Here is an 18,883-nt window from a genome sequence, read left to right as displayed (position 1 = left end):
CCCCCCCCAATTTTTTTGCACATGTCGAGGAGCGTGTCAGGCTACATTTCACTGTGTGTTATACTTGTACAACTATGCATGTGACAAATAAAGAACCTTGAACTTGAACTTGAACCTTGAACTTGAAGTAGAACTAGACATGATGTACATAGATAAAGCTGGCACGGTAAAACAGGGAACATGAACATGTGGAAAATAAACAGAACATGAACAAACATGACCCAGGAACCCTGACAGATATAGCTAAATTATGTCTAAAGTTAAATTTAACAATGTAGTGTCACAGAGTCAATGCTTGCACATTCTAGCATACACAGTAAAGGAGAAATCCAAACTTTCTTTATATGTTCTCACTTTTATGTTTTATTTAATATATTTATATAAATGTGTATTCACCATATGTATTTTTCTATTGCATGTGGAAAATGTTTTTTTATGATCGAGTGCCACGGCCCATTATAACTTTTTTTGTGTTCATCTCTGGTCTCAACAGGATGATGTAACATTTGGGCCCAAACAGTGCGACCAACAGGCCAAAGCTTGAGGCCAAGATGGCAAATACCTCCACTGCATCTGCATGGTTTCCAGGTGAGCTGATATAAGCAGGAACGAAGGCCACCCACACAGCACAGAATATCAGCATGCTGAATGTGATGAGCTTGGCCTCATTAAAACTATCAGGGAGATTCCTTGCCAGGAAAGCAATTAAAAAACTGAGGAAAGCCAGCATGCCAATATAACCCAATAACACTCCAAAACCAACACTAGACCCAACTGAACACTCATAAATGATCTTATCATTGTGGTATTGGGTGCTTTTATTTGGAGTAGGAGAAGCAGAAACAAGCCAGGCAGTGCAGATGACTACTTGAATAGATGTAAGAAACAGAATTGTTCCTCTTTGCTGCATAGCACCAAACCACTTCAGACTGGCTCCCCCTCCTGGCTTGGAGGCTTTGAAAACAGCCAGAACAACCATGGTTTTTACCAGGATGCATGAGACACACAGCACAAAGCTGATCCCAAATGCTGCATGCCTGAGTTGGCATGTCCAAAGCCTGGGTCGTCCAATGAACAGCAGTGAACACAGGAAACATAACTTAAGTGACAGCAATAGCTGGAAACTAAGTTCCGAATTGTTGGCAAGTACTATAGGTGTTCTGCGATGGTAGAAAAAGATCCCTATAACAACAGCACATATAATTGTTCCCAGCAAAGAGGTTGCTGTTAAACAAAATCCCAGAGGCTCATCGTAGGAGAGAAACTCTGTCTTCTTGGGAACACAGTGGTCACGCTGATGGTTTGACCAAAAATCCTCTGGACAACTGGTACACTCCAAGGAATCTGACAATAAAAGCTAAGATGGTGAAATGCATTTTACATTTAATATAAATTAAATAAAATATGCAAAGACAAGCACTTACTGCTCTTATTGTTTATTTTTCCCTCAGAGCAAGGGATGCAGTCGAAACAGCATTTGGGTTCTCCCTTCCGTCTCACCATGTGGGTACCAGGAGGACAGCTCTCACTACATACTGATCGACCTGGCTGTTAGACGAAATTAATATTACCTGCTAGAATTACATATATTGTGCACATGAGAAAAATGAAAAATATACGTATGGGAAAAGATAAAAGGATAGAAAAACCATTTTAAACCTTTTTGGATTCAAAGTTCCAGAAGATTTTATCTTCATCAAGTATGAGTTCTTCACCTTTGAAAGCTGACCTCTTAACTTCACCAACATTCTGAACTTTAGTGCTTCCATCAGGGAGCCACAACCAGTTCATCACATCATAAATTGGCACCACATCACCATTCTCATCAAATGACACTTGATCCCCAAATGGAGTGGTGAAGTTTACCCTTTCCAAGTAATAAACATGCTGTTAAAAACAGATACAGATGTATAAGAATTAACTTACTTTTAACAATGTAAACTGTGGCACTGCTGTTCAGTAGTCAAATATTAGAGCTATTGGCAGCATCTCTGCTGGGGACAGGAAGAGACTGAACAGTGTGATCCGAAGGGCCAGCTCTGTTCTTGGATGCCCTCTGGACCCAGTGGAGGTGGTGAGTGACAGGAGAATGGCGGCTAAGCTGTCATCCCTGTTGGACAACGTCTCCCACCCCATGCAGCAGACTGTGACAGCACTGAGCAGCTCCTTCAGTGGGAGACTGCGGCACCCACGGTGTGGGACGGAGAGATTTCGCAGGTCTTTCCTCCCCACTGCTGTCAGACTCCACAACAAAGACTTTAACTGAACAAACACACACATCCACACATGTGCAATAACACTAAGTGCAATAATCTTTTCTGGCATCGTTGTATTTTTACTCAGTTGTATATAGCATTCGTATTCTATTTTTATCTCATTGTATATTTTTATTCTATTTTATTCTACTGTATATAGTATTTTATTTTATTTTATTCTATTCTGTACAGCTGTGTACTGTATTTATTCTTATTGTATTCTAATTTTTGCGTCATAACTTTTGCACTGTCCACTTCCTGCTGTGACAAAACAAATTTCCCACGTGTGGGACTAATAAAGGTTATCTTATCTTATCTTATCTTATTAAATTTGAATATAGGAATTCATTGCTTTTAAACAAGGCCTATAGTAATGCGACATACTTATTCCATTAATGGTTTCTCTGATCTAATTACAGTAACCAATACTTTTGCTCAGGAGAAAATATAATCCTCAATCCAGCTTTTTCATAGTTAATTTTATAGCACTGCATTTTGCCTTACAGGGTAAATTCTTTTCTAAATGTAATTACAGAACAATCAATTTAGACAAAAAGTGTAACCTGATATCACACCTGCCATGGCTCCAGTGTTTGTAATGTGGCACAGCTGTTCCCACTGAAAGGTCCTCTTCCAGGCTTGCATTGCAGCATCTCATCAAGGGAATATGCCAGAGCATAAACAGCTTTGTACACATTATACTCAGGCCGGAGGTCGGAAACGTCCAAGAACTCATTGTTCACATTTTCCAAATCTTCCTGTCCAGTGCATAATATACCACCCCCTTCCACCCAGCCTGCTGGAGCTGGTTCAAATCTGCACTTAAATGTGAATTCCCAAAATTGATTCACCTGAAATATTATGAAAACTATTTTAGATGTTATACATAATAAAATATGCAATTCCTGCAAATACCACTGTAAATAGTTTAACCCTCACCATGCTATTTCCATAGCTATTGTTGTGATGCAAGTCAGGACGTATTTGTAACAGGAATTCCCTGAGCCCTGTTATTTCTCCTCGACGAATAGCGATGCCCAGTGTACCACCCAGGTATGGCATGAGGTGAGGTGTTTGGAGCACAACAGCAGTTGTCCAGGCTTCACTGGCCATCCACTGTAGGCCTGTTACATTTTGCCTCACCACCTGTGCATTATGTTTGACCAAATGTACAAACTCATATTGTAAGTAGCAACTAATTTAGTAACATTATGAATTCTTTATTACTAGTTTTCTCTACTCAATCAATATATAAAGACATAATGCATCTGTTACACAGTCTAGTGATGCAAATCTACATAGCTAGTAAAAATTTAAAACTTTTAAATTCAAACCTCTTCCATAAGGTTTATCATGTGACTCTCATGTGCAAATACAATGACAACTCGAGCTGTGGATTTTTTCATCACATTTACAATCCTCCTGAGTTCATCTGTTTCTTTGTGCAAGGACAAAATTTCAGTGTAAGCCAGGCAACCTTCACCAGACTGACTTAACTCAGACTGGAAGGATCTTGCTGCATGGAGTCCATAGTCATCATCACTGACAAGCAGACCTGCCCAAGTCCAGCCAAAATGTTTTAGAATCTGAATCAAAGCATGGACCTAAGTGAATACAGATTAAAACATGAATGCATAGACAAGACAAAACTTAGTTATTCATTAGTTACTGATGACTGTTTATAATTGTGCTGATCGATTTTCACCTGGAAAGCATCACTTGGGATCGTCCTAAAGAAGGATGGATACTTTTTACGGTCACTCAGGCAGGAACATGTGGCAAAATAACTCACCTGTGAAAGATACAGACTGTATATTGTAGAAATATTCAAAGCCTTGACTGCCTCCTTACATATTTTTTAAGCTTCAATCTGGTCATTAAATTTACAATTAGGTCTATATATTTATATTAAATATAACCAAAAATAATATTTCATGGTTAAACTGGAAACTTACCATAGGTATGCTGTACAAACCTAAGACAGTGGAGATGGCAATTGAACGTGTAGAGGATGAATCACCCACAATCCCTATGACTGGAGGATTTCCAACACATGTATTATGTAATATTATTTGATCCTCTTGACCACTGGCTAATGACAATGCTGCACGGAATCCAATTCCAAGTTCAACGCAGTTATCATAAAGAGTGAATCCCAGAGTCACATTAGGCAATAGGTTGGAGTTTCTGTTGATTTCATCAATTGCAAAGGCCATGGTTTTTGCCTGCCTAAATCCTAGAACATCAAAACTAACAAAAAAACACAGTCTGCTATTGAAAAATATAGCAGTATACCTGGAAAACATTTTGCAACCATACACGTTTTGCAACTACTCAAATGAAAAGAACAGAAACAACTAAAGTAACATGCTAAATGACAAAAATAAAGAAAGTTCATATTGCAAGATGTGTGTATTTGTTCTTAATGCCACTGTTGGCAGTGATTTCCCAAAGTCTTTTGTGCTGTTTCACTGTCATACTTACCCATGGCAAGTAGGCTGTTGTGGCTCTGAGGTAAATGACAGGTCAGGGAAGATTGAAAAGAAGTGAACTTCAAACAGTCCTCCTAGGATCAGATCTCCACTTTTTTGCATGCTATTTAGATGAAACTGTCCACGTGAGTGGCAGGAGGACGAAGACAGAGAAGAGGCTGCAGTAAAAGAAAAGTAACAATACATCAAAATGAACAAGAGCAAATTGGCGTGTACAAGTGACAACATAACTATTATCTGCTTTTCCCCTTTTCTCAGCCCAGTCAGGTTTCATGGCGTTGCAATTTCTTCTTATTGACATGCAGTACTGTAAATAACCTATCAGAGCAGACAGCAGATGGGCAGGCCTATAATACATTTCATTTGAGATCAGTTTTTATTGATGCAGATGCTATGACTGAACATACACTCACTTGTGACTATGCAGGTTAGAGAGTTAGAAAGTTAAACATAATTTTTGTGGGTTTTTTTTTCATATTTATCAAGTGCAGTAAAAGGGGGGGAGAAATATTCTTGCGGTTAAATCATTGAGACATACAGTGAGCAAATGAATAAATAAATAAATTCAAGACCATAATCTGAATAAATGCACAAGAACCTTCTATATTAACCCTTTAAGACCTACCATAGAACCAAGTCCGCAAGTTGATATACATCAATACAAACATTATATTCCAAATTTTAATAATATGTATGCATTAAGTCCATACTAACTACATAAATTGCAAAAATGTGCAATAAACTACAAAAAATTTGAAAATTGATTTTGTTTTTTAACAACATATATTTCTAGTTAGAGAAATTTCAGAGGTCTATCCCTCAAAACTGTAAATGCAAATAAGTTGCACAAAATAGTTTCCAACCACAGGAAATTCATTTTGAATGTCTTTATAGTTTTTTTTTTTGAGATACAACAATTTTTATATACTGGAGGAAAAACGAAAATAAATCCTACAATGCCCCCCCCCAAAAAAAAACCAGCATGTGCATCAAAATAAACAATTTCCAACAATGTAATTTGAGTTCTAAGTTTCCCAGAGACTATACAGAAAGGCATAAACTCAAACATTAATTTTAAAAACAGCAGCATAGCTTTGTTTTCCGCGAAAATGACGTCCCTTCCGTTTTCGGGCAGGTAATGGCGAACATCAGATAGATTGTTGTGACGTTTATTCCAACGTAGGAAGTGTTATGAACAGCTGATCAGTTGGCAAAGCGTGTTTCTGGAATATTGTGTTTTTTTTGCTGCAAATGCTTTTTACGCAATTTTTGCAAAGACATATTTTGAAGGAAACCGTGACGTAGGAAGAGCTGAATGCATAAGATTTAAGTACAATTCCTCTGGTTTCATATATTCATATACTTTTCAGTTAGCTGTGAATAAGACCCAAGATACTTTAAACAAATTTGATAATTGTATTCTTTAAAGGCTATACTCTGTGTAAAAAAAGGGGTGGGGGTGGATCATTTAACTTGTCCGAGTATAATATGATGACATCACTTCCTGTTTTGAGAATTAGCATAGCAGCCATGTCAAGTATGTGCTGAACACAATTTGCTTTCATCTGCATTGAAGCTTCATGGAAGTATTGGCTAAAGTTAGTTTATTTTACATGATATGTTAGGTATTAAACCTTAAGTATTTTATTGACAGGTTAATTCACGACGTAATGGTACCACTTATTGTTAATTTGAGTTAGGAGTGCAGATGCTAACTATTTTTGTATTTTTTTTAAATTGTTTATTTGACGTTTTCATCAGAATATCTGTGAAGAATAGATTAAGATTCAGTAGATGTTTAGTCTGTGACTCTGCATTTTTATTGGATCTGGTTTATCTAGGTGTTTAGACAGTGTTCTACACTCCCTGAAACTCCTACTAATTTTGCCCAACAAAGAAAAAAGCATATGTATTATTGCTTTTTTAATAGTATCCCTACCTAAATTTGTCAACAGGCACAGACACACACAAACACCCAAGCACAGAAGCTTTAATTAATTGTTAACCTCATTATGAATTTCACCCTTTACATTCATGTTCTCTAGGCAGAAACAGATTTTATCACATCGATTTATTGTGAGAAACAATACACCCATATTAAGATTAAAATACTGAGGACAACCAAAATGTTACAACACATTTAAGGCAAATGGTCAGTTTCTGTTTTCTGTTTGCCCCTGTCTCTGTTTCTGTGTCTGTGTGTGTCTGCCCATTGCTTTCAGGAGCAGGAGCTCAAATTAGGTCAGTTTTTTACAATGGCAGCATTCATTTTTTTTGTTTGTTTTTGTTTTGTTTGTTTGTTTTCTCAGGTAGCCTTTAAGGATGAATTCACAAAAAATCATCTTCTCTGAATGGAATATCTTTAGCTTACAGCTGCAACTCCGTTGAATGTTAGAATTTGTAACTTCATTTCTTGTGCATTCTTTTGGTTGAGATCCAAAAGTTTCAACTTGAGGGGAGAAAAGATCTGGTGAGGCGAACAATCCAGCAAGTTACAATTTCTCTAAGATAACATTTTGCCATGATAATGCTCTTAAAAAAATCTATTAGCCATACTATTGTTTGATAAAAGATTTAAGATTTTAGCGACCCTAAATTATTACTGTTGGAGACAAAATGTGAAATGAATTCAACCGATTAAGTGATTAATTTAAATAACCCAAATTATATTAATTCTATTCATTTATAGTGAGCCGACCCATGATTGCCTTCTTTGTGTTTCTCTCTGGTTTCAGCAGAATTATGTAACATTTGGGTCCAAACAGTGCCACCAATAGCCCGAAACTTGAAGCCAAAATGGCAAATACTTCCACTGCATCTGCATATTTACCTGGAGAGTTGACATAAGCAGGGACAAAGGCCACCCACACGGCACAGAAACTTAGCATGCTGAATGTGATGAGTCGGGCCTCATTGAAATTATCTGGAAGATTCCTGGCTAGAAATGCTAGCAAAAAGCTAAGGACAGCCAGCACACCAATGTAACCCAGTAACACTGCAAAGCCAATTGTAGACCCAACAGCACACTCATACACTATCTTGTCATTTTGGTATTGCATGTTTTTATGTGGAGCTGGAGAGGAAGAGACAAGCCAGGCAGTACAGATTCCTGCCTGAATACAAGTAAGAGCCAGAACTGTCCCTCTCTGTTGCATCGACCCAAACCACTTAAGAATGGTTCCCCCTCCTGGCTTGGAGGCTTTGAACACAGCCAGAACAACCATAGTTTTCACCAGGATACATGAGACACAAAGCACAAAACTGATGCCAAATGCTGCATGCCTCAGCTGGCATGTCCATACCCTGGGTCTTCCGATGAATAACAGTGAACACAGGAAGCATAGTTTCAGTGATACTAAGAGCAAGAAGCTCAGCTCTGAATTGTTTGCACGTACCATGGGTGTACGTCGATGATAGAAAAAGATCCCTAAAACAACTGCACAGATAAATGTGCCCAACAAAGAGGCAGTTGTCAAACAAATACCAAGAGGCTCATGGTAGGAGAGGAACTCTGTCTTCTTAGGAACACAGTGGTCATTCTGAGGGTTTGACCAAAAATCTTCTGGACAACTGGTGCACTCCAAGGAATCTGACAACAATAGGAAGGCATATAATCAATGATATCAATTGTATATAACTATGTATAATTTCTCAAAATTAAAATTAAAATATCCTTGAATTACAAATACCCACTGTTGTTTTTGCTGATTTTTCCCTTTGAACATGGAATGCAAGTAAAACAGCACTCTGGTTGTCCTTTGTTTCTAGCCATCCGGGTGCCTGGAGGACAGCTCTCACTACACACTGATCGGGGTGGCTAGAGAAAGACAAACTGATTACATACAAGGTTCAATATACACTACTTCACTCAGTATTTTTTTTAAAAGAAGTTATTTAGAAAAGTAAAAATAACCTTTCCTGATTCAAAATTCCAGAACATTTTGTCTTCATCAATGGTGAGTTCTTCACTTTTAAAGCCTGACCTTTTAACCTCACCAACATTCTGAACTTTAATTTGTCCATCAGGTAGGTGTAACCAGTTCATGACATCATATATTGGCAATGCATCACCATTTTCATCAAAGGATACTTGATCACCAAATGGAGTGGTGAAGTTGACATTTTGTAAATAATGTATGAGCTAATGAAGGTTAATGGAAAAAAAGAAGGAACAGCATCAAGGTAGACTGTAATTCAGAATGTTGTTTCATCTAATTTTTCTTAATTATTTAAAAAAAATACTACTTCTACCATTTCTTTTATTTTGGAAAGAAAATAATGGAAATTCATTGCAAACATATCAGTGCCCTTATAGAATAATGGACCTTTTTCAATAACAAAAACTTCAGTGACACAGTAGCTTTTCAAACAAAAATGTATAAATTGATACCATACCTGCTATGGTTCCATTGTTTGCAAAGTAGCACAGCTGTGCCCTCTGAAGGGTCCTGTTCCTGGCTTGCAATGCAACATGTCATTAAGAGCATATGCGAGAGAATACACGGCCTTGTACACATTGTAGTCAGGCCTGAGATTAGAAAGATCAAAAAACTCAGTGTCCACATTTTCAATATGCTCCTGCCCAGTGCATAGCGCTCCTCCACCTTCCAGCCAGCCTGCAGGAGCTGGTGCAAATCTGCACTGAAATGTGAATTCCCAAAACTGATTTACCTGTAATGGAATAAAAGTATTGAGAGATAATAGAAAATATTTATTTATTTCATGTCTCATTCTCATTCATTTTAGATATACTTTCAAATTATATTTATTTCAGAATTATTACCAAATTATTGTTGTATCTTCCATTGTCACTTTGGTCTGGGTGTATTTTTAACAGGAATTCCCTCAGCCCTGGTAATTCGCCTCTGCGGATGGCAATGCCCAATGTGCCACGCAGGTACGGAGTGAGGTGGGCTGTTTGGAGCACTGATGCTGTTGTCCATGTTTCACTTGCAATCCATTGGCGACCTATCACATTCTGCTTCGCTACCTATGATAATAAATTTAGAATACAAAATTTATGTAGGTTCTCACTATAGCTATTAAGTTATCAAGTTATTGATATGAAGTTAGTTAAATAAACAATGTTTATTTTTCTTGCACATTTGGGGCATTTTGATAACATAAAACTGATTAAGTTTCATTGTGATGTTTCTGCTTTTAAATGTTATCAGTTTAATCTAATTATTAGAATACCTATTTTACCTTCAATGGCAGTCATTTTTGTCTAGACAAATAAAGTACAATGCTGCAATAAAAATTATCTATGTGAACATTTTTTTATTTCCAACCTCTTCCATTAGTTGAATCAAGTGTATCTCATGTGCAAACACTATGACCACACGAGCTGTTGATGTCTTTATCAAATGTACAATCCTCTTCAGTTCACTTGGGTCACTGTCCCAGGGCAAAATCTCTAAGTAGGCCAGACAACCATCACCAGATTTAGCCAGGTCAGATTGGAAGGATTGGGCAACATGGAGTCCGTAATCATCATCACTGACTAGAAGACCTATCCAAGTCCAGCCAAAGTGTTTTAGAATCTGAATCATAGCACGCACCTAAGTGGATATGAGATGAGTGTATTATTTTAAAAAAATTATAAATATACATCTGAAACCAATTAATGCAACCTCTATAATTTATCTTATTCATTAAATACATCAAAGTCATTAGAAATAATTTCAAAGTCCTTTCCTGAAACTATGGTATATTTCATTTAACTTGGTAATTATGTTTTACCTGGAAAGCATCACTTGGGATGGTTCTGAAAAAAGTTGGAAAACGCTGACGATCACTTAGGCAGGAGCATGTGGCAAAATAACTCACCTATTACAAATATACAAGAGACATATTAACACATCATACAAGTAAAAGCCAGTCCAAATGCTATTATAAGTACCGCCAAAATGTACCGCAGGGGATCAATACTACACTTAAATGAAACGCACAGTGCAAGCATAAAAATATGAAACTTAAAACTTACAATAGGTATATTGTATAAACTTAGCACACTGGAAATAGCAATAGAAAATGTTGAGTAGTGATCACCAACAAGCCCAAGGACTGGAGGGATCCCTGAACAGTTCTCCTGAAGCAGAAACTGCTCCTCCTGGCCACTGGCTAGTGATAAGGCACCGCTGAGTGCAACAACAAGGGCACCACAGTTGTCATAAAGACTGTATCCAAGAGTCACATTAGGTAGCAAATTTAAATTCTTGTTGATCTCTTCAATAGCAAATACCATAGTCATTGCATTCCTGAACCCTACAATATCAAAGCTAACAAACAAGCAAACGTTACGTCAGTATTGTTCACTAAAAGAGATCTGCAAACATGAAAACAAGCAGAGATATACAAAATGAACCCTAAAACGAGTGTATGTTAATACAAAATAAGAAGTGTAATTAATATTTTGACATATGTACGCTAAGATAGAGAAGTTATCTTGTATATAATTTAGATCTGTCATGAATATTTTGAATAGTTATTATTTGTACATGTCTCTGCTGATGTCATATTTGTGTGACACTTACCCAGTGCAGTGAGGCTGTTGAGGCTCTGAGGTAAATGTTCTCTCTGGGTAGACAGAAGTGTAATGGACCTCAAACAACCCACCCAGTACCACATCGCCAGGCTTGTGCATTTCATTGAGATGAAACTTTCTTTCTAACTTACAAGATAAAGAAAGTGAAGAAGACACAAAGCATAAAAAGAAAAAAGGGAAAAAAAGTAAGACCAAAGAGACACCTGTGAAAATATATGTGACCTGGAAGCCCCCCATAACTGATCTCCACCTTCAGTATCATTGTTTCTTTTATAAGGTCTCTCTACTTTATATGAGGGGTGTGTTATCCCTTTAACATGCTTTGCGTCATTGTTTAATTTTTTTCAGCACTCTCAAGGGTATGGCTGCAGACATGTCACCACACTGAAATAAATATGAATATATAAACATAGTCTGAATGCTGTGCTGTATTAATAAATGTATAAAAGCACTGAACCATATATTTTGTAAAATGTACTTTAAAGATTTTGTACTTTTGGATTTGGAAAATGAATGTCAATCTTGCTTAATATTCAAATACATTTTTGATGTGTTTAATGACAAATAGCCTAGCAGGGTCTTTTGTTTGAGTATATCCTATTTGTATGAATAAACCTACATATATGTACTGGTGCTATCACTATATTTGACTGTTTGACTATCAGGTATTTGTTTTAGTAGAGCATGTCACTTAGGAGGTAGAGCAGATCACCTACTCATCGGAAGGTTGATTTGATCCCTGTCTGTTTTAGTATGCTTGCAAAATACCCTTGGGCAATATACTAACCCCAAGTTCCTCCCTGATGCATCCACCGGAGTATGAATGAGTATGCATGTGAACTTTAGATGGAAGAGGCATGTTGTGTCTCTGTACCACTCTGAGCTTTGAGTGCTCAGAGTAGGAAAGCACTATTAGAACTATAAGAACCAGCCCATTTTCCTTTATCATTAGACAGATCGATATTTGGTTTAATTATCAGGAAGGGATATGTAACTGGTTCCATTTGCTTGTCTGTCAGTCAGTTTTTAGGGACATTTTCAAACTTAACAATGATATACTAGGCATTGGGGGACATGACTTCACTCTTCATTGTTAGAGTCCGAGGATAGAATTGACCTTGAAAAAACTTTCAAGAAAACAATGAGTTTCTTGAAAATTTTTTCACAGATAAAAAAAACCTTTACAACACACTTTTTTAAATACAACACCCAATGTATCACAATGATGCCACAATGTTTTGCAAAATTACCCACTGCATAAATATATCTTAAAATATCAATATACAAGCCAAATATACCAACAAACCAGTTCTGTGGTAAAGAAATTTAACTATTTAATATGTAATCATTCAAATCATAGGTCAAAGGTCAGACACCAGCAAAATAAAAACAACATAAAACAAAGTTTTAGCATAGACCTTGGCCTTCACGGAGAGTTGTGCTCTCTGAGTGCTCTGACTAACCATATCTTAAGAAAGAAAGGGGTTATTCTAAGTAAATACCATTCCTGTGGCAATGGAATCATTCAAGTTGATATGTCCTCATTTAATATTAACATTTTTCATTGCTGAAAATTTACATTTAAAATGGTGAAAATGAGTCACGTTTTGATATAGTCATCTTTTTCTAAAATCAAAGCATATGTGAATTCTGTGACAATAGGTTCTCTTCTTTGAAAAGCCTATACTGACAGATATATATCTGTCATCTATATCGATATATATAGATGTAGACCATAATAAGTGGGCTTGATAAAAGCTGTGAAGTATTCAACCAGTTAACTATTATAATATCATTAGAGACGTAAAACAAGAGGTCACTGCACTTAAAGAATCATGGGTGGAATTCATTAGAAGAATTCTGACCATGAAGATTGTAGATGTTTACATAACAAGCTAAGGAGCAGTCAAAATTGACACACAGCGCCAATAATGTTGTGCACTGAGAGATATTCAGAGACGTTTTCAATGATGTGGGAGATATGCATGGGTACTTGTTATAGTACAAATAAAGTACAAATAAACAATACTAATGTGTAAAACTGTATAAAAACATTTAAAGGACAAATTATGGCTGCATTAATATGAATATATTTTTGGTCATTATCCTACAGATGTTGGTTTTATGGCTTGGTGGTCTCTCGACCCATGATTGCCTTCTTTGTGTTTCGCTCTGGTTTCAGCAGAATTATGTAACATTTGGGTCCAAACAGTGCCACCAATAGCCCGAAACTTGAGGCCAAGATGGCAAATACTTCTACTGCATCTGCATATTTTCCAGGAGAATTTACATAAGCAGGGACAAAGGCCGCCCACACGGCACAGAAGATCAGCATGCTGAATGTGATGAATTTGGCCTCATTGAAATTATCTGGAAGATTCCTGGCTAGAAATGCTAGCAGAAAGCTAAGGAAAGCCAGCACACCAATGTAACCCAGTAACACTCCAAAGCCAATTGTAGACCCAACAGCACACTCATACACCACTTTGTCATTGTAGTATTGGGTGTTTTTATGTGGAGTTGGAGAGGAAGAGACAAGCCAGGCAGTGCAGATTGCAGCTTGAATGGAAGTAAGAACCAGAACTGTCCCTCTCTGCTGCATAGCACCAAACCACTTAAGATTGGTTCCCCCTCCTGGCTTGGAGGCTTTGAACACAGCCAAAACAACCATAGTTTTCACCAGGATACATGAGACACAAAGCACAAAGCTGATCCCAAATGCTGCATGTCTCAGTTGGCATGTCCAAAGTCTGGGTCTTCCGATGAATAACAGTGAACAAAGGAAACACAGCTTAAGTGACACTAAAAGCAGAAAGCTCAATTCTGAATTGTTTGCACGCACCATAGGTGTGCTGCGATGATATGTGAAAATTCCTAGAACAACAGTACAGATAAATGTGCCCAACAGTGAGGTGGTTGTCAAGCAGATTCCCAGGGGCTCATGGTAGGAGAGGAACTCTGTTCTCTTAAGAACACAGTGATCTCTCTGGGGGCTTGACCAGAAGTCCTCTGGACAACTGGTGCACTCTAAGGAATCTAAAAAAATGGGAAGAATTGAGATTGATTTCTTCATTTGGTTTCACACTGTTTTGTCATATTATGAGTGTCTTGTACAATAAAATGGACAGTCAGTATTTTCATCTAGTAATATTTTCATTGATGTGTAACTGGAAACCACTCTCACAATAATTTTGACTTGGTGTTAATAAAAGCCACCATAGGACCGTACACTGCTAAACACAAAGAAACATCACACATCTCATGCATTATAATGTCAAATGATACAAACCAGTGTTATTGCTGATCTTTCCCTCAGAGCAAGGGATGCAGTCATAGCAACACACAGGCTTTCCCCGCTTCCTTGCTATATGTGTTCCTGGAGGGCAGTTATTACTGCAAACTGATGTAGTTGGCTTAAGGGTAAAAATTATTATTTTTAAAAAGTTATTTAACACCAATTATACTTGTATTGTATACTCTACTATCCTTTTGTTTGAAAGCAAATTGTATGAATAGGAAAATTTACCTCTTTTGATTTAAAGTTCCAGAAGATTTTGTTTTCATCAAGTGTGACTTCTTCACCTTTGAAAACTGACATCTTAACCTCACCCACATTCTGAACTTTAGTGCTTCCATCAGGGAGCCACAGCCAGTTCATGATATCATAGATAGGTAAGGCATCACCATTCTCGTCAAAAAATACTTGATCACCAAATGGAGTTGTGAAATTGACTTTTTCCAAGTAATACATCAGCTATAAAAGTGATAGATAAAGGCTTATGAACTTTTTTCTTCTTTTATACACCAATTATTGGAGCAACCTGGAATTAAGTCTATTACTTAGTTCAACTTCTTGCTATTGTCTCTTTAAAGCAGCGAGACATGAAACTATATTATTAGTTGCTACACAATTATCTTTCTTCCATAAAGTTTTGGTAAAATATGAATGACTGGAGTATAAAATGACATCAAACCTGCCATGGCTCTAATTTTTGCAAAGTGGCACAGCTGTGCCCAATAAAAGGTCCTCTCCCTGGAACACAGTGCAGCATGTCATCAAGGGCATGTGCAAGAGCATACACAGCTTTATAAATATTATACTCAGGCCTGAGTTCAGTCACATCCAAAAGTTCAGTCTCAGCATTCCTAAGCTCTTCTTCTCCAGTGCAAAGTGTCCCACCATCTTCCAACCAGTCTGCTGAAAATCTACAGTGAAATGTATCTTCCCAAAACTGCTTCACCTAAAATGCACAACAACCAGAGAAACAAAAACAGGTCAACAAAAATAACCTACAGAAAATTTGACTTGAAGTTTATTAAGTTACCCTCTCACCATGTTGTTTGCACTATTCTGTTCTGCGGGATTAATTTTTAACAAGTAGTCTCTAAAGCCTGGTATTTCTCCTCGTCGGATGGCAATGCCTAGTGTTCCACCAAGGAATGGCATAAATTCAGGGGTATGGAGTCCACCAACTACTGTCCAAGCTTCACTGGCAATCCACTGCAAGCCTGTCACATTTTGTTTCACCACCTGTGGATTGCATTGCAGTTATGTTTTTACTCTCTTGTAATACATTACCTGCAATGTGTTTTATGATATTTTCCCTAACCTCTGTCATGAGATGAATCAGGTGTATTTGATGTGCAAACACAATGACAACACGAGCTGTGGATCTGGCCATCAGATCCACAATTTTCTTATATTCATTTGGATGATCTTCCCAAGGTAAAATCTCTGAATAGGCCAAACAACCTCCACTTAATTGAAGAAAGTCAGACTTGAAGGATCTGGAAACATGGAGGCCATAATCATCATCACTGACTAGCAGACCTACCCATGTCCAGCCAAAGTGTTTTAGAATCTGAATCATAGCACGGACCTACATGAAAAGAGATTGAAGTTGTTAGTGTACATGTGTAAATATTCTTTTAGTGAAAATTTGCTTGTTCATGTCTAATATCAAAAAGTTTATTTAATGAAAGTTTAAAAAATAACATTAAATAAAAGTTAACTTCTCATGATAACACTTTTTACCTAAATACATTATATTTTTATTTAAAGAAATACTTTTTGCAAATATGCAAAATTTTGCAAAAAGTATTTCTTTGACTGGTTTGGCTCATGTCTAAGTTTTCTGTCAGTAATTAACCTCAGATAAAAACTTAATTCTTATTGTGCAACTTTCTACCTGGAAAGCATCACTTGGGATTGTTCTAAAGAAGGATGGAAACCTCTGTCGATCACTCAGACAGGAGCAAGTGGCAAAATAACTCACCTGTCAAGAAGCATATATTATAAAATCCAATTGTGCAAATTGCAAGGGACATTCAGATAATTTTATTTAACAATGTAGATCAATTAAAATGCAGTATATCAGAAGCACACAAAAAAGTAGAATGGGGAAACTCACAATAGGAAGCTTGAATAAACCAAGAACACTTGAGGCAGCAATAGAAAATGTGGAGAAAGGATCACCCACAATCCCCACAACTGAAGGGGTCCCTGAACAATTCTCCAGAAGCCAAAATTGCTCCTCTTGACCGCTGGCTAATGACAATGCTGCACTGAACCCAATCTCAAGTGTAGCACAATTGTCATAAAGGCTGTATCCCAGAGTCACATTAGGAAGTATCTTCGAATTCTTGTTTATCTCATCAATAGCAAAGGCCATGGTCATGGCATGTCTGAATCCAGGGGTGTCAAATCTAAAATACACAAAAAATGAAAAAGAGTGACTATATTATAAGCAATAATAGTAATGAGAGATTTTTGTCAGCTACATGGATGAGACTTACCCACGGCAGTTAGGCTGATCTGGCTCTGAGGTGAACGTCCGCTCAGGGAATACAGAACTGTAATGGACTTCAAATAACCCTCCCAGAATTACATCCCCAGGCCTGTGTATGCCATTGAGATCAAATTTATTTTGCAATTTACAGGATGAAGGTGGAAAGGAAGACTCCAGAAAGGAAGACAATAAAATCATTAACAGACAGATAAACATAAGCAAATATCTGACAAGAAAGCCCCCCATAACTGCCTCATTCTTTTTTATTTGTATTCATGGCTCCTTGATTTTATATAGAAGCCTATGTCAACCCCTTTCATCACTTTTTGATCCACACCCACCAGGGCATGGACAGTAATGTGGGATGGGCATAATAGAAATTTCATAATAACTGTGCTACATCAGCAGGTATTGTGAAAAATCCAAGCTCTTAGCAATATTACACATTTTATAAATAAGGTTAATTTTTAAAAACTGTTGCTTTGAAAATCAGAAGACTATTCTTAATCTACCTGTATTTCTTTGAAAATACATGCCAGTCACTGGTTATATAAATCCTATGATTTACAGTTCACAAGAAAATATAAGGCTCTCACCTTAGGTGGCACTTAGGTGGAAAGAGATCTTTAGAAAAATTTTTCTTGCATTGCCAAGGAAATGCACACTACATTGAATTTTGAAAATGATGACATACTTATTTTCAGTAAATTAAAAAAAATACTTTATTTACTACTACATTTACTGCAATTCCCCTATGCAAGGGCGTAGATTTGATTTTGGCATTGGTGGGGACAGATGATTCAACCATCGAACAGTGCCTTGTTTCTTTTTTTTTCCTTTTTCTCTTTGCTTCTTGATAAAAAAAGGAGAAATATACTTGCCTACATATCCTATTCTACATGCTTTTAAACCATTTAAAATTACAATTCATGGTTTTATATGTGAATTAGATAATGTTAAATTACTATTAAACAAATGGCTGACTAAGTATTTTAGACTTTAGTTTACTTCAGTCATATTCCATATAAATCAGGTATCATACAAAAATAAAAATGGCTTCAAATACAGTCATGACAATAAAAGAATATGACTTTGAGGACTTAACAACATTACTTCAGTTATACTGCACCAACATCTCTGATACATTAGCACTAAGGGAACACTGAATGACCTGGTGGTTTTTGTCCTTAAAACTACTCATCTAAGATTACCACAAAGTAAAAGATCTCTCAGCAAAATTATGCAACATTTTAGGCACCATTGCCCCGATCAGATCAGTGAGCTGAGATGTTTTATTCTAAACATGAACTACTGTTACAGCAACAGACATGGACTACTGGTGTCCCACACCACAACTCAATGTCCGCTATGTGAAGGAGCCAAACACACGCCTTCTCCTCTCGTTAACTGAGATAAACTGCTGGCATATTGGTTTTACATCTATACTGTCCAGTGTCTCCTGGTGGACATACAGCAGCATTGTTTAATCTCATTTGAGTCATTGTTGACCTTACCCATCTTTTTAGTCTTCTGAGAGCACTGAAGCTTCTTTTAGCCTCAGTACATGCGTTTTATCCTTTATCCTAAAATTATTACTATGTGCTTGATGTAATAATAATAATAATGCATTGGATTTATATAGCGCTTTTCAAGGCACCCAAAGCACTTTACAATACCACTATTCATTCACTCTCACATTCATACACTGGTGGAGGCAGCTACAGTTGTAGCCACAGCTGCCCTGGGGCAGACTGACAGAAGCGAGGCTGCCATATCGCGCCATCGGCCCCTCTGGCCAAC

General features: G+C 37.1%; 2 protein-coding genes and 1 pseudogene across 2 annotated transcripts; all 3 read right to left on the bottom strand.

The window, feature by feature from the left end:
- Positions 1-433: 433 nt before the first annotated feature.
- LOC102312422 (extracellular calcium-sensing receptor-like) lies at positions 434-4,864 on the bottom strand. The gene is made up of 9 exons (XM_014330782.1): positions 4,740-4,864; positions 4,211-4,505; positions 3,961-4,047; positions 3,590-3,859; positions 3,195-3,401; positions 2,831-3,106; positions 1,660-1,887; positions 1,425-1,548; positions 434-1,344 (listed from the first exon to the last, which is right to left on the bottom strand). Exons 1-9 carry the CDS (start codon positions 4,847-4,849, stop codon positions 434-436), a joined length of 2,508 nt encoding a protein of 835 aa, XP_014186268.1. The 5' UTR covers positions 4,850-4,864.
- A 2,558-nt stretch (positions 4,865-7,422) lies between these two features.
- On the bottom strand, positions 7,423-11,408 carry LOC106632597 (annotated as a pseudogene).
- A 2,008-nt stretch (positions 11,409-13,416) lies between these two features.
- LOC102312111 (extracellular calcium-sensing receptor-like) lies at positions 13,417-18,646 on the bottom strand. Its single transcript, XM_005951485.3, has 10 exons — positions 18,556-18,646; positions 17,091-17,254; positions 16,706-17,000; positions 16,484-16,570; positions 15,905-16,174; positions 15,628-15,825; positions 15,269-15,535; positions 14,821-15,048; positions 14,584-14,707; positions 13,417-14,330 (listed from the first exon to the last, which is right to left on the bottom strand). The coding sequence occupies exons 1-10, from the start codon at positions 18,583-18,585 to the stop codon at positions 13,417-13,419; spliced, it is 2,577 nt and encodes an 858-aa protein (XP_005951547.2). The 5' UTR covers positions 18,586-18,646.
- Positions 18,647-18,883: the final 237 nt, after the last annotated feature.

The sequence above is a fragment of the Haplochromis burtoni genome, unplaced genomic scaffold (genome assembly GCF_018398535.1).
Source record: "Haplochromis burtoni strain Fernald_Lab_line unplaced genomic scaffold, NCSU_Asbu1 Contig_985, whole genome shotgun sequence".
NCBI lineage: Eukaryota > Metazoa > Chordata > Actinopteri > Cichliformes > Cichlidae > Haplochromis > Haplochromis burtoni.
Note: the sequence above shows the minus strand (reverse complement) of the source record. Positions and strands in the feature narration are given on the sequence as shown.

Excerpts from the sequence above, each read along its gene's own strand:
- LOC102312422 (XM_014330782.1), bottom strand. The coding sequence starts at position 4,849 with ATGCAAAAAAGTGGAGATCTGATCCTAGGAGGACTGTTTGAAGTTCAC. Across the intron at positions 3,107-3,194 it reads ATAGCTATGGAAATAGCATG|GTGAATCAATTTTGGGAATT; the intron begins GTGAGGGTTAAA and ends ATAATATTTCAG. Across the intron at positions 1,888-2,830 it reads AAACACTGGAGCCATGGCAG|CATGTTTATTACTTGGAAAG; the intron begins GTGTGATATCAG and ends TGTTTTTAACAG.
- LOC102312111 (XM_005951485.3), bottom strand. The coding sequence starts at position 18,585 with ATGACTCAAATGAGATTAAACAATGCTGCT. Across the intron at positions 17,255-18,555 it reads TGAGATTAAACAATGCTGCT|TCTTCCTTTCCACCTTCATC; the intron begins GTATGTCCACCA and ends TCCTTTCTGGAG. Across the intron at positions 15,049-15,268 it reads AAAAATTAGAGCCATGGCAG|CTGATGTATTACTTGGAAAA; the intron begins GTTTGATGTCAT and ends TCACTTTTATAG.